Source organism: Podarcis vaucheri (genome assembly GCF_965113315.1).
Source record: "Podarcis vaucheri genome assembly, chromosome: 10".
Classification (NCBI taxonomy): domain Eukaryota; kingdom Metazoa; phylum Chordata; class Lepidosauria; order Squamata; family Lacertidae; genus Podarcis; species Podarcis vaucheri.
This window is the reverse complement of record NC_138748.1, coordinates 66490864-66511588: the sequence shown is the minus strand read 5'-3', so window position 1 is coordinate 66511588 and position 20725 is coordinate 66490864. Positions and strand designations below refer to the sequence as shown.

Below are 20725 nucleotides of genomic sequence, written 5' to 3'. Positions count from 1 at the left end.
CAGAGCCAGGGCTTTTTCGGCTGTGGCCCCGATCTGGTGGAACGCTCTGTCCAGTGGCGTAGCGTGGGGGGTGCAGGGGGGGGCCGGCCGCACCGGGCACAACATCTGGGGGTTAGGGTTAGGGGGCGCAAATCCACGGGTTAGGGGGTGCAAATTACTTGCCTTGCCCCGGGTGCTGACAACCCACGCTACGCCACTGGCTCTGTCACAAGAGACTAGGGCCCTGCGGGACTTGACATCTTTCCGCAGGGCCTGCAAGACAGAGCTATTCCACCAGGGCTTTGGACAAGGCACAGTCTGACCCCCTCCTTTGGTAATCCTCACAGAACTCTAGCCCAATGGTTGCCATTAATTTGATTCTGAATTGATTTTAGAATGTATTTCAATTATTTGATTGTGATTTTATGTAAACTGTGTTACGCTTACTGTTCTTAGCCGCTCTGAGCCCGGCTTTGGCTGGGGAGGGCGGGATATAAATAAATTATTATTATTATTATTATTATTATTATTATTATTATTATTATTATTATTATTATTATTATAGTTCCCATGGCTTCTCCCCACTCCTACTGTTGAGAACAAATGTGACCAGCAAAAAAAGGGCTCAGGATGAAGCCTAAGAGTAGCTAGGATTTCGGGGGGGGGTCAGGTCCTTTGTTAGGGGGGCAGCTGCCCCCCCGTCCCCTCCCCTTGGCTGCACCTATGGTATGATGTGCAGTTCTTTGGGATCCCAAAGACCCAACTGCATTCCCACTCTTTTTCTGGTATTCCTCCCTTCCCTACAAAAAAAAAACCAAACCCACAGCATTTTGTGACCACTCAGGACTCATCCTGACTTTGTTTCTATGCACAGGTCAACACTTTAAGACTCTCCCCTCCCCCCAAAAAAACCCAGTTTTTTACCACTACAAATAACACTACTGCTCCTTCCCGCCGGAGTGGTACCTATTTATCTACTTGCACTTTGACGTGCTTGCGAACTGCTAGGTGGGCAGGAGCTGGGACCGAGCAAATTTTTCCATAACATATCTTCCTTACGCTTATTTCCCCAGACCTCCTCATACCTCCCTTCTTTGTTAGTTCCACTTCAATTTGTTAGTTCAGCAAATCCTTACCATTAAGCTTTTACCCATTTATAAACCTTTTTTTTTTCATCTCCTAAAGCATTACAGCTGGAAACCCCTTAATTTCTATCCAACATCCTTCTAACATTCATTAATTTTACAATATTTCTGTAAATAGTCTTTAAATTTCTTCCAGTCTTCTTTCACCAACTCTTCTCCCTGGTCTCGGATTCTGCCAGTCATTTCTGCCAATTCCATAAAGTCCATCACCTTCATCTGCCATTCTTCCAGAGTGGGTAAATCTTGTGTCTTCCAATACTTTGCAATGAGTATTCTTGCTGCTGTTGTAGCATACATAAAAAAATGTTCTATCTTTCTTTTGCACTGATTGGCCAACTATGCCCAGGAGAAAGGCCTCTGGTTTCTTCAGGAAGGTATATTTAAATACCTTTTTCAGTTCATTATATATCATTTCCCAGAAAGCCTTAATCTTTGGGCACGTCCACCAAAGGTGGCGCAGCGATCCCTCTTGCTGTTCTGGCTTCTGCGATTCAGAATATTTTTTTTCTTGTTTTCCTCCTCCAAAAACTAGGTGCGTCTTGCTGCTCGCTTTTGCAGAGTCTTAAGAATAAAAGCAGAAATTACTCTGCAAGGATACTCTTCTTCTGGACTCTTTTATGCCGACAAGGGTCCAAGGACCAGGCTGAGGCGACAAAGGGAGGTCAGAACCTTTTTTTTTTACAAACACTGACAAGATTTTCCTCTTGGGGATGACAACAACGGAGGTCCCCCGAAAACAAAAAACTATACGCCAATGCCACAGCTACAACCTTACTGGCACAAAGGTGGAGAACAAGTCTAGTATTCACCAAGGAGGAATGGCAGTGCAAAATGTTCGAATATGGTGAACTGGCTGGTCCGACGAACAGGATAAGAGAAAATGAAGATAGGGAATACAAGGAGGAAATGATGTTTCCTGAATATTTTAAGAACCAGTACAAACAAATACATAGCTTCGCAGGTCTCGAGTAAATCCAGCCGAGTTGAAATAGGTAACAAATTGAATGATTAAAAATGATTAAAAAGATGTGGATTATGCAGAGCAGCAGAAAAACAAAAAGGGTTGCTGTTTGTTGCTTTGAAATAAAGTCCTTATTTAACTTGGTTTTACACTGGTCTCATGGAGTCAGGTTCTGTTCATCTGCCACCAGTGAAAAATCCCCCTCTAACAGGTTATGGGCCCAGTCCTGAGTGGGCAGAGACAGTGCGTGGAAAAGAACCCAGAGACTGGAAGCAACTCAGCGTTTCTCAAGCAGCTGGCTGTGTGAAGGCGTCGGCAGGGAGTGTTTGTTTGAGACCAGGAGCTGAACAATGCTTCAAGCCACGTGTGAGTAAAGACTGAGTGGAAAGCTGAAAGCTGGGTGGAGCCATGGCTGGACTTCGAGCTGGAGCTCAAGGGGGAACTTCATATTTTCCAGTAGAGAAACTGGGAGAGTCCAATTATATGTCATGGAGTTTACAGATGCAGGCATTTTTAAAGAAAGAACAATGTTGGACTAGTTACAGATAGGTATCAGAAGAAGTGTGCATGCACACGAAAGCTCATACCAAGAACTAACTTAGTTGGTCTTTAAGGTGCTACTGGAAGGAATTTTTTTATTTTGTCAATGTTGGCAATGTTTGTCAATGTAATGCTGTGTTACGCTTACTGTTCTTAGCCGCTCTGAGCCCGGCTTTGGCTGGGGAGGGCGGGATATAAATAAATTATTATTATTATTATTATTATTATTATTATTATTATTATTATTATTATTATAGTTCCCATGGCTTCTCCCCACTCCTACTGTTGAGAACAAATGTGACCAGCAAAAAAAGGGCTCAGGATGAAGCCTAAGAGTAGCTAGGATTTCTGGGGGGGGGGTCAGGTCCTTTGTTAGGGGGGCAGCTGCCCCCCCGTCCCCTCCCCTTGGCTGCACCTATGGTATGATGTGCAGTTCTTTGGGATCCCAAAGACCCAACTGCATTCCCACTCTTTTTCTGGTATTCCTCCCTTCCCTACAAAAAAAAAACCAAACCCACAGCATTTTGTGACCACTCAGGACTCATCCTGACTTTGTTTCTATGCACAGGTCAACACTTTAAGACTCTCCCCTCCCCCCCAAAAAACCCAGTTTTTTACCACTACAAATAACACTACTGCTCCTTCCCGCCGGAGTGGTACCTATTTATCTACTTGCACTTTGACGTGCTTGCGAACTGCTAGGTGGGCAGGAGCTGGGACCGAGCAAATTTTTCCATAACATATCTTCCTTACGCTTATTTCCCCAGACCTCCTCATACCTCCCTTCTTTGTTAGTTCCACTTCAATTTGTTAGTTCAGCAAATCCTTACCATTAAGCTTTTACCCATTTATAAACCTTTTTTTTTTCATCTCCTAAAGCATTACAGCTGGAAACCCCTTAATTTCTATCCAACATCCTTCTAACATTCATTAATTTTACAATATTTCTGTAAATGGTCTTTAAATTTCTTCCAGTCTTCTTTCACCAACTCTTCTCCCTGGTCTCGGATTCTGCCAGTCATTTCTGCCAATTCCATAAAGTCCATCACCTTCATCTGCCATTCTTCCAGAGTGGGTAAATCTTGTGTCTTCCAATACTTTGCAATGAGTATTCTTGCTGCTGTTGTAGCATACATAAAAAATGTTCTATCTTTCTTTTGCACTGATTGGCCAACTATGCCCAGGAGAAAGGCCTCTGGTTTCTTCAGGAAGGTATATTTAAATACCTTTTTCAGTTCATTATATATCATTTCCCAGAAAGCCTTAATCTTTGGGCACGTCCACCAAAGGTGGCGCAGCGATCCCTCTTGCTGTTCTGGCTTCTGCGATTCAGAATTTTTTTTTTCTTGTTTTCCTCCTCCAAAAACTAGGTGCGTCTTGCTGCTCGCTTTTGCAGAGTCTTAAGAATAAAAGCAGAAATTACTCTGCAAGGATACTCTTCTTGTGGACTCTTTTATGCCGACAAGGGTCCAAGGACCAGGCTGAGGCGACAAAGGGAGGTCAGAACCTTTTTTTTTTACAAACACTGACAAGATTTTCCTCTTGGGGATGACAACAACGGAGGTCCCCCGAAAACAAAAAACTATACGCCAATGCCACAGCTACAACCTTACTGGCACAAAGGTGGAGAACAAGTCTAGTATTCACCAAGGAGGAATGGCAGTGCAAAATGTTCGAATATGGTGAACTGGCTGGTCCGACGAACAGGATAAGAGAAAATGAAGATAGGGAATACAAGGAGGAAATGATGTTTCCTGAATATTTTAAGAACCAGTACAAACAAATACATAGCTTCGCAGGTCTCGAGTAAATCCAGCCGAGTTGAAATAGGTAACAAATTGAATGATTAAAAATGATTAAAAAGATGTGGATTATGCAGAGCAGCAGAAAAACAAAAAGGGTTGCTGTTTGTTGCTTTGAAATAAAGTCCTTATTTAACTTGGTTTTACACTGGTCTCATGGAGTCAGGTTCTGTTCATCTGCCACCAGTGAAAAATCCCCCTCTAACAGGTTATGGGCCCAGTCCTGAGTGGGCAGAGACAGTGCGTGGAAAAGAACCCAGAGACTGGAAGCAACTCAGCGTTTCTCAAGCAGCTGGCTGTGTGAAGGCGTCGGCAGGGAGTGTTTGTTTGAGACCAGGAGCTGAACAATGCTTCAAGCCACGTGTGAGTAAAGACTGAGTGGAAAGCTGAAAGCTGGGTGGAGCCATGGCTGGACTTCGAGCTGGAGCTCAAGGGGGAACTTCATATTTTCCAGTAGAGAAACTGGGAGAGTCCAATTATATGTCATGGAGTTTACAGATGCAGGCATTTTTAAAGAAAGAACAATGTTGGACTAGTTACAGATAGGTATCAGAAGAAGTGTGCATGCACACGAAAGCTCATACCAAGAACTAACTTAGTTGGTCTTTAAGGTGCTACTGGAAGGAATTTTTTTATTTTGTCAATGTTGGCCTGTTATTGTTAACCCTCCTGTAAAAGATGAGGATGAAGAAGTAGATGAAGCAGACCAAAGGCTGGAGGACAAAGCATATGCCAATTTAATTTTGAGTTTAGAGAAGTCTCAGTTATCTCATGTGCGAGACCTTGAAACAGCAAGTGAAATTTGGAAAGCACTCGAGAGCGATACACATCAGAGACACTGCTAGCAGCAAAATTACTCTAATGAGAGCTCTGTACCGAGCCAGACTAAGTGAGGGTGAATGTGTTTCAAAACATCTTCAAAGAATGCGTGATTTATTTTTGCAGTTAAATGAACTTTGGGGAACAATTTTCTGAGCAAAGAAAGGTTTATATTGTGCTGTCTTCACTTTCTGAGTCATGGGATAACTTAGTGATGACTCTGGAGGCAATTCCAGAAAGCCAATTAACGATGCATTTCTTAACTGGGCGTTTGCTTGATAAGGAGGAAAGACGCCATGAGAGGAAGGCGACAACCCTTCACCGTAATTCCGGAAATGGGAGGTGGTCCAGTAAAAGATATGCAACTGATGAGGAGCAGCAACCTAAAGAGGTTGTTGACCACACAGAGGAAGCAGCTTTCACAGTCAGAAGATACTATCATTGTGGGTCAACAAAGCATTTAGTACGACAGTGCACTGTGTCTGTGGGAGAAAACACAGCGTTTGCTGGGAAGCGAGGAGGCAGGAAGAGTTGAGTCCAGTATGTTTCTGCAGCAGTTCGAGGCACCAGTCACGATACTGGACAGGACTGGATTTTAGACTCAGCAGCGACAAACATTTTTGTTAAGTCTGCACAAGTTCTTGTAGAAAAGCAACCTTGTAAATCTGTAAATGTACTACTAGCTGATGGAACAGTGCATGAGTCAGCTGGAAAGGGTAGTGTGAATATTAACTGTTTAAGCACCAAATTTACCAATGTTTTATGTGTACCAAGTTTAGAAAATATTTTGCCTTCAGCCACAAGTCTTGTTAAACAGGGGTTTAAGGGAAACTTCTCTAATTCAGGCTGTAAAATAGAGAAAGCTGGAAAAGTGGTTACAGCGTCACTAAAAAATGGTTTATTTGTTTTAAAAGACCAGCTAATAAGTGAGTCTGGGGCATGTGTTAAAGCCTGTAATAGAGCCTTGCATGATGAGTGCCAGCATCTGTGGCATCGTCGTTTGGGGCATGCCAATTTCCGCAGTATTGCAAAAATGCCAGAATTAAGTAAGGGAAATGACACCAAAGAAGGGTGTTCTTCTCATCATAGGGGTTTGGAATGCTAAAGTGGGGAGTCAAGATATAAAAGGAACAACTGGCAAGTTTGGCCTTGGAGTTCAAAACGAAGAGTGCCTGAAGAACTATGGATGGAGGCTTGTAACATTATACAGGAGGCAGCAACTAAAACCATCCCAATGAAAAGGAAATGCAAGAAAGCAAAGTGGCTGTCCAACGAGGCCTTACAAATAGCGGGGGAGAGAAGGCAAGCAAAATGCGAGGGAGATAGTGAAAGATACAGGAAATTGAATGCAGATTTCCAAAAAATAGCAAGGAGAGACAAGAAGGCCTTCTTAAACGAGCAATGCAAAGAAATAGAGGAAAACAATAGAATGGGAAAAACCAGAGATCTGTTCAAGAAAATTGGAGATATGAAAGGAACATTTCGTACAAATATTACAATAATAAAAGACAAAAGTGGAAAGGACCTAACAGAAGCAGAAGACATCAAGAAGAGGTGGCAAGAATACACAGAGGAACTATACCAGAAAGAAATGGATGTCTCGTACACCCCAGGTAGTGTGGTTGCTGACCTTGAGCCAGACATCCTGGAGAATGAAGTCAAATGGGCCTTAGAAAGCACTGCTAATAACAAGGCCGGTGGAAGCGATGGTATTCCAGCTGAACTATTTAAAATTTTAAAAGATGATGCTGTTAAGGTGCTACACTCAATATGCCAGCAAATTTGAAAAACTCAGCAGTGGCCAGAGGATTGGAGAAGATCAGTCTACATCCCAATCCCAAAGAAGGGCAGTGCCAAAGAATGCTCCAACAATTGCACTCATTTCACACGCTAGCAAGGTTATGCTTAAAATTCTACAAGGCAGGCTTAAGCAGTATGTGGACCTAGAACTCCCAGAAGTGCAAGCTGGATTTTGAAGGGGCAGAGGAACCAGAGACCAAATTGCAAACATGTGCTGGATTATGGAGAAAGCTAGAGAGTTCCAGAAAGACATCTACTTCTGCTTCATTGACTACGCAAAAGCCTTTGACTGTGTCAACCACAGCAAACTATGGCAAGTTCTTAAAGAAATGGGAGTGCCTGATCACCTCATATGTCCCCTGAGAAATCTCTATGTGGGACAAGAAGCTACAATTAGAACTGGATATGGAACAACTGATTGGTTCTAAATTGGGAAAGAAGTAAGGCAAGGCTGTATATTGTCTCCCTGCTTATTTAACTTATATGAAGAATTCATCATGCGAAAGGCTGGGCTGGATGAATCCCAAGCCAGAATTAAGATTGCAGGAAGAAATATCAACAACCTCAGATATGCAGATGACACAACCTTGATGGCAGAAAGTGATGTGGAATTAAAGAATCTTTTAATGAGGGTGAAAGAGGAGAGTGCAAAATATGGTCTGAAGCTCAACATCAAAAAAACGAAGATCATGGCCACTGGGCCCATCACCTCCTGGCAAATAGAAGGGGAAGAAATGGAGGCAGTGAGAGATTTTACTTTCTTGGGCTCCATGATCACTGCAGATGGTGACAGAAGTCACGAAATTAAAAGACGCCTGCTCCTTGGGAGAAAGGTGATGGCAAACCTAGACAGCATCTTAAAAAGCAGAGACATCACCATGCCAACAAAGGTCTGTATAGTTAAAGCTATGGTTTTCCCAGTAGTGATGTATGGAAGTGAGAGCTGGACCATAAAGAAGGCTGTTCGCCAAAGAATGGATGCTTTTGAATTCTGGTGCTGGAGGAGACTCTTGAGAGTCCTATGGACTGCAAGAAGATCAAACCTATCCATTCTTAAGGAAATCAGCCCTGAGTGCTCACTGGAAGGACAGATCCTGAAGCTGAGGCTCCAAGACTTTGGCCACCTCATGAGAAGAGAAGACTCCCTGGGAAAGACCCTGATGTTGGGAAAGATGGAGGGCACAAGGAGAAGGGGACGACAGAGGACAAGATGGTTGGATAGTGTTCTTGAAGCTACCAGCATGAGTTTGAGCAAACTGCGGGAGGCAGTGGAAGACAGGAGTGCCTGGCGTGCTCTGGTCCAGGGGGTCATGAAGAGTCGGACATGACTAAATGATTAAATAACAAAAAAGTACTGTTTCTGTTTCTGTTAGAATGAGTGGGGGTACTGGGAATCATTCTGTACAGAAACATGTTTGTACCTTTAAGAGCAGTTTCTGTAAGCTCTGGGCTGGTTGGGTGCAGCTGCCCATGGCTACAAAAGGAGAAAAGATGCAGTTTGAACTCTGCCTGCAGGAAAAACACCCAAAAGCGTTGCTGTTTGTTGTTTTGAAATAAAGTCCTTATTTAACTTGGTTTTACATCGGTCTCATGGAGTCACAGTTTCTGTTCATCCCCCCCTCTAACAACATATACACATGCTGAATTTGGTATGAAGTTGTAAGTGGGATGGGGGAGGGGGGTTAAGTATGCTCTCTGCTCCTGTTTTTGAAAATGCAAATGAAAAAAATAAATAGAATCAAATAATAAAAGTGCTTGTTCTGACCTTTAAAGCTCTAAACGGCCTCCGCCCAGTATACCTGAAGGAACATCTCTACCCAGACACTGAGGTCCAGCACTGAGGTTCCCTCCCTGTGAGATGTGAAGCTACAGGGAACCAGGCAGAGGGCCTTCTCGGTAGTGGCGCCTGCCCTGTGAGATGCCCTACTGTAAGGTGTCAAGCAGATAACTATCTGAATTTTAGAAGACATCTAAAGGCAGCTCTGTACAGGGAAGTTTTTAATGTTTGATGTTTCACTGTGCTTAATGTTTTCAATTTGTTAGAAACCGCGCAGAGCGGCTAGGGCAACCCAGTCCAATGGGTGGCATATAAAATTATTATTATTATTATTATTATTGTGGTACTTACGCTTCAGGTTACATACGCTTCAGGTTACAGACTCTGCTAACCCAGAAATATTGCTTCAGGTTAAGAACTTTGCTTCAGGATGAGAACAGAAATTGTGCTACAGTGGCACGGCGGCAGCAGGAGGCCCCATTAGCTAAAGTGGAGCCTCAGGTTAAGAACAGTTTCAGGTTAAGTACGGACCTCCAGAACGAATTAAGTACTTAACCTGAGGTACCACTGTATTATCATCTCTCTATGACCACATCCAAATAAGGAATTCGTAGCCCCTCTCTTGACTTCTTGCTGCCCAATGCAGTTATTTTTACTCCAGCTGACATATGACTTGCCAAGCAGATGAGTTTGCAACACAAGACCTCTGGCTTCATGTTCCCATTTCCTATTCCCATTGTTTTCTTAGTTTTACGAACGGGTTTTTGCAGTCTGCCATCCTGAGTACCGTGGCTGCGGCAGAAATCTGCTTAAATAAATAAAATTAAACTACAACTAATCCAGAATGCAGCAGCTAGACTGGTGACTGGGAGCAGCCGCTGAGACCACATAACACCGATCTTGAAAGAACTACATTGGCTCCCAGTACGTTTCCGAGCATAATTCAAAGTGTTGGTGCTGACCTTTAAAGCCCTAAATGGCCCAGTATACCTGAAGGAGCATCTCCACCCCCATCGTTCTGCCCGGACACTGAGATCCAGCGCCGAGGGCCTTCTGGCGGTTCCCTCATTGCGAGAAGCCAAGTTACAGGGAACCAGGCAGAGGGCCTTCTCAGTCGTGGCACCCGCCCTGTGGAACACCCTCCCATCAGATGTCAAAGAGAAGAACAACCACCAGACTTTTAGAAGACATCTGAAGTCAGCCCTCTTTAGGGAAGCTTTTAATGTTGAACTGACCACTGTATTTTAATACTTTGTTGGAAGCCGCCCAGAGTGGCTGCGGAAACCCAGCCAGATGGGCGTGGATATAAATAATAAATTCTATTCTATTCTATCAGAGATTATTTTGGCCACTTGCCCAGAAGTTCCCGGAACTACTTCTCGGACACGCTGGAGAGAAAACACGATTCTGGAACACGACATTTAATTCTGCCTTAAGGCACAGGCCAAACTGAGACAGCCGAATTGCAGAAAGAATTGCACTGTCAAGTGCTCACCTGACAGTTCTGAGGAAGGCATCAAAAGGACAACTTCCTGTGTGGCTCTTGCCAGGTATGTGAAACAGAGAAGCAGGTGTGCAACAGTGCTGGCTAGAACAGATTCCTCGTATTACAAAGGGAGCAACTAGCGCATGCAAATTGCCGTGTCTGTTTTCTTACAGCAAAGAACAACCAGTAGCCACGGCAAAAAACAAGGGCAATTTGAGCCTGCAATAGTAAACACATTTGCAAGGGAGTAAGTTTCCACTGCAATCAGTGAGACTTGCCTCTGAACAAACTGACTCAAGATTGCCTTTCTTCAGCTACAAAGGACAGACTCAGCAAGAAAACTTTCCACTGCCTGTGAAAATATGGCAACACTTGCTCACTAGAAGGCGGCTTTAAGCTATTTCTTACATTCTGAAGGCGACTAATAAACTATGGATGAGTTTCAACTACAAAGAAGAAAAAGGAGTATCTTTAATTAAAAGAGAAAGTAATCAATGTAACTTTTTGTGTGTGTGTCATGCTTTTTATTCCAGGTCGTTGACATGCAAAGTACAAATTTAGACCAGTTTAATCTTTCACTTTCACTTTTCACGGTCATATAGGTGAACAGACCGTACTAGCTCCTCGCACTCTGCATTTCAGATTCCTGCAAAAGCCTTACAAGAATTCAAAGCAGTTCTGAGCAAGCTGCCCATCCGAAGGAGTGACAGCACCAGACACAACTCTCTGAGAAAGCAGAAGAGGAAAAGCTCTGTTGCCACTGCTTTTCAGTTGCAAATTTTGAGGAATCTTCTGGAAGCGGTAAGCCATTCATCCACTCCTCCTTAAACAGCCTTGTAGATCCAGATTAAGGGACACGGGTAGTGCTGTGGGTTAAACTACAGAGCCTAGGATTTGCTGATCAGAAGGTTGGCAGTTCAAATCCCCACGACGGGGTGAGCTCCCATTGTTTGGTCCCTGCTCCTGCCCACCTAGCAGTTCGAAAGCACGTCAAAGTGCAAGTAGATAAATAGGTACCACTCTGGTGGGAAGGTAAACGGAGTTTCCGTGCGCTGCTCGGGGGGGGGGGGCGCCGGAGGGATCTTTGCACCACGGCGCCGGATATACTTAAGACGGCCCTAACACCTTACGCAGGGGTCCAAAGGCATGGCCCAAACCCAACTAAGAGTGTGGAAGTTAAGGAAGAAGCCTAAGAGGTGTGCTAGGGCACAGAGCCAGATTTAGGTTTGATGAGGAACTGAAGGTAATGGGGTCCTTTATATGCCCAGTTGTCCTTGGTCAACAACAAATTGTCACTGTTTTTTTTTTTGTGTTGAATATATGCTATATTGTAATTTATGGGCCTCATAGGTATCTAAAGCCATTTGCACATAACATTACTTTTATCAAAGTAATTGTTGAACTGAAATACAATTAAGAAGTAGGCTAGCAGGTGGGGCCCATTACTTCCACCAGGCACCCCCAAACTTGGGACTACAACTCCCATCATCGCTAGCTAACAGGACCAGTGGTCAGGGATGATGGGAATTGTAGTCCCATAACATCTGGAGGGCTGAGTTTGGGAATGTCTGACTTACATCTTAGGAGCCTACACAACACAAAACACTGTTGCTGTATGTAGGTTTTATTTTATTTGTTTTTTTATTTTGAATTTTGGAAATGTACATCCAGTTGTTGTTTTTCTTTTATTTTTTTGGGCCCCCCCCCAAGAGAGTGAGGCTCTAAGCTATAGCTTGTTTATCCTAATATGTAGATCCGGCACTGCTAGGGTCTAAATGCAAACCTGTTTGACATCTGGATCTCACAACTCTGGGAATTAACCCTGAGAAACTTATACCCAGGAGAGTTGAGCAGACAGGAAAAGCGCTAATTTACAATCAACCTGACATCACTTTATTACATCACTGCAATGTGGGGACAGGGACACAGGTGGCACTGTGGTGTAAACCACTGAGCCTTGGGCTTGCTGATCGGAAGGTCAGCGGTTTGAATCCCTGCAACGGGGCGAGCTCCCGTTGTTCGGTCCCAGCTCCTGCCAACCTATCAGTTTGAAAGCACGTCAAAGTACAAGTAGATAAATAGGTATCACTCTGGCGGGAAGGTAAACGGCATTTCCGTGCGCTGCTCTAGTTTGCCAAAAGCGGCTTAGTCATGCTGGCCACATGACCCAGAAAAACTGTCTGCAGACAAATGCCGGCTCCCTTGGCCAGTGAAGCGAGATGAGCGCTGCAACCCCAGAATCATCCACGACTGGACTTAACTGTCAGGGGTCCTTTACCTTTAATACGGGGACAGGCCTCCAGCAATGCATGGCAGCTTATGGAATGATACTTTTGACTGGAATGTTAGATGTACCATATTTTTCCATGTATAAAACGACCCCATGTATGATGCCCATTTTGAGGAACTCCAAATTAAGAAAACACCCCTCAGCACTACTCGTGTATAAGACGAGCCCCAATTTTAAAAACCTAGTATAGAAATGTGCTTTTGTGGAGTGGGGGGTATGGTGGTTCAATATACACTTATACCGTGGAAGTTGAACCGAATCTATTCTGGAAGTCCATCTGACTTCCAAAACATTCAGAAACCAAAGCCAACTGGAAGTTGCAGAAGCCCCATCAGACGTTCGGCTTCCAAAAATAGTTTGCAAACCAAAACAATCACTTCCGGGTTTGCGCCGTTCCGGAGCCGAAACATTCAACTTGCAAGGCGTTCGGGATCCAAGGTACGACTGCACACTGTTGCTTCTTGTATAAATGCGTGACGACAACAACGAATTTAGGAGAATGATCACACACACAAGATGGCTAGCTTGTGTACTTTACGTAGGTTTCACATGGGAAGTAAGTATGGACCTTGCAGGTGGACAGGAAATTTTTAACGTGTTTTCTTTGGGTGTGTGTGTGTTATTTCTTGGTCTTCCAGTTCTGTAAGCGGTCCAGCAGTCTCAATGTCCCAGATGCACTCCAGAAATTCTTATTCGTCACTGGTGAAAGGTATTCAGTATTTTGATGTCACCGGGGGCTTCAACCCTTGCAAACTCCTTCTCACCGGATACCAAGCTTTTCCTGTGCTGGTGAGCACGAAGGGCAACGTACTAATAGCCGCATCCTGGTACGGGGCAGGCCGGGTGGTGGTGACGGCGCATGAAGCCATGTTGCAAATGCCCCAGTTCCTGCCCTTCATTAGAAATAGCCTGGAGTGGCTCAAGCCGTCCCCAACAGCAAAAGTGGGTGTCCACCAGAACATGGCCACTCTCTCTGATCTGCTCCTCAGGAATTCTGTTCAAGTACATCCGAACGCCCGGCTTGGAGACTCCTTTGGGGTCTACTGTATCAATGCCTATGACGACACACAAGCTGGCAGCCTTGCTCAGTTTGTAGAGAGAGGCGGGGGTCTACTCATTGGAGGGCAGGCCTGGCATTGGTCCTATCAACATGGAAAAGAGAAGGTGCTGGCTGAATTTCCTGGCAACCGGGTGACTGGCATGGCTGGAGTATACTTCACCGCTGCTGTGGGAGACAATGGGGTCTTCCCCGTGCAACAGGATATACCAGAGGTTCCCCCAAGCCCTGAGTAAGTATACCTCTTTATCTCCATTTATTCTTCTTGGGAGAAGAAACAATGCTACAGCCAAACTTTGGTTCTCGAACGGCTCCGTTTTCGAACATTTCGGCTCCCGAACGCAAAAAAACTTGGAAGTAACTGTTCCGGTTTTCGTACGATTTTCAAAGGCCAAACATGCTACACGGCTTCTGTTTTGAGTTTCCCTATTGTATTGAGGCTTCTGCTTTCAGTTGTCGAACGTTTCGGAAGTCGAACCGTCTTCCAGAATGGATTACGTTCGACAAATGAGGTTTGAGTGAAAATTTGTTTGAAGTATTCCGCTCCTGATAGCATGTCCCAATTTGGGATGACCAACAGATAGACCCAGCAAGATTCATTATGAGGAAATCCCCCCCCCCCCGTTTGTGTATACGGAGAGGAAGAAAACCATAATGAATCTGCCTGCCCCAAATAATCAGAAAAGCGAAAACTTATCCTAGCTGTCAGATGCATTCTGGGCCCTTAAGCAATGCCAAAATAATGACAACATACAAACCCATTTTGTGTGTGAGAGGATAGAATGCATATAGAGAGCATAGATATTCTTTTACAGCATAAATCTAGCCTAAGTATAAATGGGGGGGGGGGTGACCTACCTACCACATAAACAGGTTATAGCCCTCAACAGGGCTTTTTTTTTCAGCCGGAACTCAGTTCCAGCACCTCTCAGGTGGACTCAATTGCCATTATAAGAGAACAACGGAGGCATTCATGGCGGGTTCCGGCCCCTCTTTGCGTAAAGAAACAGCACTGATCCTCAGGATGATGCCCCAAATAAAATTGGCTTCAAAGCAGCAGTAGAAATCCCAGCTCTGTAAGTAGGGTGTTTTTGAGGCTTTTGCTCCCCTTATTAAGAGACAAAGATTTCAATCCAAAGTTTTCGTGGGAAATAGTGAAGGATGAGCATCCCGATGCTCTCTTGGGATAAATTAAGAAATCACCCAAGTTATTTCAACCTGAGCTCCCTCTGCAGTGACTGCCCTTCAAAAAAGTAGGTGTTTTGTCCAGTGTTTAAAAAATAGGGTAGAAAAGCTATTTGTCACATGGCTCCTGGAATGTCTAGCCGCCATTTTGTCCTTCCAAGGGTGATTCGTGCTGCGGTGAGAAAAGAGGCACTTTCTTACTATCGAGTCGGGCAGGGAGGCATTTCTCAGCACCAATTTTATTCTTAAGTCTGAGTCACCATACATGGTGACAAGACTTCTTGAAGCCTTTACATTCTGACAATCCTCAGCCTCCTGGCTAATTCTGAATGCTGATTTTGTCCGAATCAATCAGGTCACTCAGTGGGCTTACGAATCCATTAAGGACACACCAAATAGGACGGAATAGCTCCATTAGTAGTTATGGAGGCGACAGAGAGACAGGATGGATGGGTCAAAGACCAAGGGCTGGGCAAGCTACATTTTACCCCACTGATTTTTTTCTCAAGCTAACTGCTGCCTGGGTACTAATATAGCAGAGCTTTAAAAGTATATACAGTCGCACCTTGGATCCCAAACACCCTGGAACTCAAGACGTTTTGGCTCCTGAACTCTGCAAACATGGAAGTGATTGTTCTGGTATGTGAATGTTCTATTGGAACCTGAACGTCTGATGGGGCTTCCATGGCTTCTGATTGGCTGCAGGAGCTTCCGGCAGCCATTCAGAAGCTGCGATTCGGTTTTCAAACGCTTTGACAGTTGAACAGACTTCCGGAACAGATTCTATTTTACTTCCAAGGTACAACTGGACAGGGAAGAGCCAAAGAGACTGAGGTCTGGTAAGATTGTACATTTTTAGGAAGGTTTCATGGGGAATTACAGATAGATATTGTTATGTATTGAAGTTCTCACCCTGGGCCAGCAGGGGGATACTGTAGATAGTTTTCACTCAGGTCCAAATATGCAAATAAGGGATTGAAAGTGACATTCAGTGATTGGATAGTTACAGAAAGTGTTACAGTTGCATTGTAGTGGAGCTCTATATAAGCAGGCTGGCTGAACCCTGCAGTTCAGTTCTGGCCTGGCCTGTGAATAAACAAGAGCTGTTTGAAGAATCGCTGTGTCGTCTGATATGTTCACCCACAACTTAACAGATATTGCAACTTAACAGATATTTGTCCTCTCAGATACACCTGTAGACCAGCATTCCAAACAGTCCAGAGGGAGTCCAGAAAATCTTATGAATCTTTGGTGAAAGGTATTGAGTCTTTGGCTGTCACTGGGGAGTTCAATCCTTGCGAGCTGCTTCTCACAGGAGACCAAGATTTCCCTGTCCTTGTAAGTACCAACGGGCAAGTACTAATAGCCGCATCCTGGTATGGGGCAGGCCGGATGGTGGTGACGGCACACGAATCCATGCTGAAAATCCCCCAGTTCCTGCCATTCATTAGAAATAGCCTGGAGTGGCTCAAGCCATCCTCGACGGCGCAGATCGGTGTCCACAAAAGTTTGGGTGCCCTCTCCGAGTTGCTCCTCAGTAACGGTGTCAAGGTGCACCCAGATGCAAGGCCTGGGGACTCTCTTGGGGTCTACTGCATTGACGCTTACGATGCCACGCAAGCCGATGGCCTTGTGCAGTTTGTAAAGAGAGGCGGGGGTCTGCTCATTGGCGGACAGGCCTGGTACTGGTCAAGTCAACATGGAAAGGAGAAAGTGCTGGCTGAATTTCCTGGCAACTGGGTGACCAGTGTTTCCGGGGTGTACTTCACTGCCAACGTGGGAGAGAATGGGATCTTCCCAGTGCAAGAGAAAATGCCAAAGGTTCCCTTGATCACCCAGTAAGTACACTATTTATTGTCTGTTTTATTTACATACAGTGGTGCCCCGCAAGACGAATGCCTCGCAAGATGGAAAACTCGCTAGACGAAAGAGTTTTCCGTTTTGGAGGTGCTTCGCAAAACGGATTTCCTATGGGCTTGCTTCGCAAGACGAAAATGTCTTGTGAGTTCCTGCGGGTTTTTTTCCTCCCCCCCTTTTTCTAAGCCGCTAAGCCGCTTATCAGCTGATCCGATAAGCTGCTAATAGCGCTAATCCGCTAATCCGTCAATGGGCTTGCTTCGCAAGACGAAAAAACCGCTAGACGAAGAGAATCACAGAACGGATTCTTTTCGTCTTGCGAGGCACCACTGTATGTCTAATGCATACTTTCCCCCCTTGGTTTTATATAATTTTACACATTTTAACTTTAATCATTTTAAACATTAAAATAAAAGACCGTGTTGGTCTGCCGTAGTCAAAACAAAATAATAATAAAAAATTGCTTCCAGTAGCACGAAAGATCATACCAAAACAAACTTATTTGGTTCTAAGGCACTACTGGAAGGATTATTATTATTATTATTATTATTAAAATAAAAGGTTTATTCAAACCTTCGGACCTCTTTCCCTCCCTACATCGGTTCCATATTTAAAATAATGTATTCTGCATCTTTTACCCTTCTCCATCCATTATATATCTATAGTTACTGTAGTTAATTCCACATTACAAGTGTCTTTATATCCCTGCCCATTATTTTAACTGTTTACAGAGGTCTTTTAAATACATAAAAAATTTACTCCAGTCTTTTAGGAATACTTGATTCTGATCTTTCCCTTCAGTTTACTTTCATAGGATGTAATCAAGGCGGTGTGAAGGAGACAACTGTAAGAAAATAACATCTATAAATATCTGTAAAACATAATTAAAGACATCAGTAAGACATCAGTTGATAGTGCTTGGTTAAAAAGTGGAATTCGTATTGTGAAGCCTGTCTAAACAGGACAGTTTTCCGAAGATGTCTGAAAGAAGGCGTCTACTGGCAGGGAGTTCCACAGGGCAGGGCCTGCCACCTTAAAGGCTTAGACCCTAGTGAAGGTCGACTGGACCTCAGAGGTGTGTGCGATCGCCAGCAGTGAAGCACTGGAAAACCTGAGCGATCAAGGCAGAGTGTAGTGTCTCAGATGGTACATTGGGCCCTAGTTGTTTGGTGAATTATAAGAACATTGAACCTGGCCTGGTAGCAAATCACCACCCAGGGCAGCTCTCGCAAGAGACAGGTGACATGCTGCCAGTAATCAGCTCCTGAGAGCAGTGGGCACTGAATTCTGCACTAGGTACAGCTTCTGAACCAGATACAAGGGCAGCCCCATGTAAAGTGTGTTACAGTAGTCAAGCCTTGACGTTTCCAATGCACGGACCACTGTGGTCAGGCTGTCATTATCCAGGAACAGAATACCACCCCAAGACATTGACTATTTAAACTGAGTATGAAGTGTTTAATCTTAACACTGCATTTGTTTGCCATGATTTGGCCATAAATTCCAAGGCGCTCCAGTGTCCTGTTAGACCGCAGAGTTGCAGGAGCCTATTGGGAGTTGGCACGTCTGGTTCCAATATATCAGGCAGAGCCAAAAGTTCATTAGCAAAGAAAACTTTTGACTAAGGATTTTCAGCTTCATTACAGGAAAAAAAGCTTCAGAAAACTTAGCAGACAAGAAGGGTAGGAAAACAAAAGCCCACTGAGCAGATGCTTAATTTTACTCTTTACTATTAGAGTGACTTTTTAATATTGAATCAGATTGTTGCTATCAAGGTTTGGTGTTTTATTATGTTTTTATATGTGTTGGACCCAGAGTGGCTGGGGCAACCGAGCCAGATGGACAGGGTATAAATAAAAAATTATTATTATTATTATTATTAGCCGCACATGAAATTGCCAAAGCAATGGCTTTGGTTTCAATGCAATGAGCCTCCAAGTGTTGGGACTCCCAAGATCATTGGCTAAATTGAGAGGCCTTGATAGAATCCAAAACATTAGGAAGGGACCGAGTTAGGCAATAATGATTCAGATGATCCCACAGGAAGTTATAACCTCGCTTAAAGGATTATCTATTCTTTTTTTAAATAGGCATGGATTAGACATTGAGGGTGACTTAAAGACTCTTCTGAATGGTGTGACGACCTTCTGTTTTAAGGGCATTATCCCTTCTCACCTGCTTATCCACGGGAATCTGGCATTTCCAGTGGGCATAACTGATTCTTTCCAGTGCTTTGTTGGAGCCGCCTACTACGGCAGGGGACGTGTTGTGGTCTTCTCCCACGAAGGAATGCTCAACAGACCATCCATGAAAACTTTCCTCCTCAACGCCATCAACTGGGTTACTGCTGGAAAGGGAGGGAAAGTTGGCGTCGGAGACCAATTGAAGGAACTTTACTCCATGTTAAATCAGGGTGGGATCCCTTGTGAGCTAACCGATCTTAAGCCTGGCTTGAGCGTGTACTGCTGCAACGCCTACAGTGACACAGAGAAGGAAAGAATCCACGAATTCGTCTCTGAGGGAGGTGGTCTCCTAATCGGTGGACAAGCTTGGTACTGGACTTATCAAAATCCCACCGCCTGCGCCATTGCACAATATCCAGGAAACAAGATACTGAAGAAATTTGGAATTTGGATCACCGGGGAGTGTATCAACCTACCTGGTGAAAGCTACCCAGCGAGACAGGCCAGCACTGTTGCTTCGAGCTATCACTTCCGCGAAGCGCTCTTCCAATTCAAGGAGCACATTCGGTGCAAGCAAGCTCTGCAGCCTCCATATTCTTCATGGCTCAAGAAGCTAGGAAAAGACTGTGCCACATTCCTGAGAATCCCAGCTACCAACTCTCCACCTCTCTCCTCAGTCCATGAGGATATGCTGCAGCTGATCAAGCTCAGGTTTTTTCAGCCGGAACTCACCAGAACTCAGAGAATAATGGAAGCGTCCATGTTGAGCTCCGGCACCTCTTCTTCTAGAAAAATTGCACTTCTCTGCGGGATTTCTGGTGTCAGGGCAAGCAACCCAATTGAAAGCAACTCGGATGAAGCCTTTTTAATTCAAATGGCATTCCTGCTCTACAACAATTTACCACATTTCCAAGGCGTAGTGCCCCATCTGATTCAAAACCTTCCAAACTATCCCACAGCACCTCCTCAAGTCATTCAGATCAATGGAATAAATGAGGGTGAGAGATTTTGTTGCTTTAAACCAGTTTGTTACCACAGTATTTTTCCCTCAGGTAAATCTGTTCCTTTCAGCTTGTCTGATTTCCTCATCTGAAAATGGGTCGTTTTGTGAACTTGGCTCAGAACTCATTTTTCTCAGTTCTGGTCATGTTTCAAGTTGCAGTACAAAGCATCTCTCTCATTTATTAACAGTTCTCGCAGTATCATAGGAGCCCCTGGCACATTTAAAGTGAGGGGCTTGCACACGTTGGCCTCCCCGCCCTGCCATTCCCAGGAGCAGCCAGTGAGGAGGGGGCGACCTTGCTCCTCCTCATCTCCCAGCAGTAGCTTTTCCACTGGCCAGGTGGGAGGCGAGAGGGGGCAAGGTATGGAAATGTTCAGGGATGAAGGGGAGGATATATTGTCTGATTATAGCCTTTCCAACTTGTGTACACAAGTTCACAATTTAGCAGAGTAACATTCCCCTTTTTAAACTCGCAGTGGATGTGTTTGCTCAGGCTCGCTAAACCCTCTATAATAACCGTCCTGGTAGTTCCCCCTTATTCCCTTATAAAAGACATGACACAGTCTTCTATAAAAGTATAAAAAGAGTTTACTCACATTCTATTCACAATAGGATCCCAGAAGGCAGACTTAGCTTAGAAAAGTAACATAATCTGGAAACTACTGTATTTTTCGCCCTATAGGACGCACTTCCCCCCTCCAAAAATGAAGGGGAAATGTGTGCGCGCCCTATGGGGCGAATGCAGGCTTTCGCTGAAGCCTGGACTTCGCGCCGGTCTCCAGAGGGCTGCGCAGAGCCGCCTGCAGTCCCGGGCTTCGCGCAGCTCTCCGCAAGCCTGGGG

General features: G+C 44.5%; 1 protein-coding gene across 5 annotated transcripts in view; it reads left to right on the top strand.

The window, feature by feature from the left end:
* The window catches only part of LOC309541212 (TRPM8 channel-associated factor homolog), a 33423-nt gene that overhangs the window by 1894 nt on the left and 10804 nt on the right, over window positions 1-20725 (top strand). Inside the window, exons 1-5 of one of the 5 annotated variants that reach the window (XM_082238783.1) lie at window positions 10198-10377; window positions 10483-11110; window positions 13238-13888; window positions 16029-16679; window positions 18789-19879. In XM_082238783.1, coding sequence (XP_082094909.1) covers window positions 13263-13888; window positions 16029-16679; window positions 18789-19879 — 2368 coding nt within the window. In that variant the 5' untranslated portion in view covers window positions 10198-10377; window positions 10483-11110; window positions 13238-13262. Of the gene's footprint in view, window positions 1-10197; window positions 10378-10482; window positions 11111-13237; window positions 13889-15620; window positions 15681-16028; window positions 16680-18788; window positions 19880-20725 lie in introns of those variants that run through there. The other 4 variants (XM_082238781.1, XM_082238780.1, XM_082238782.1 and 1 more) reach the window with 4 other exon arrangements.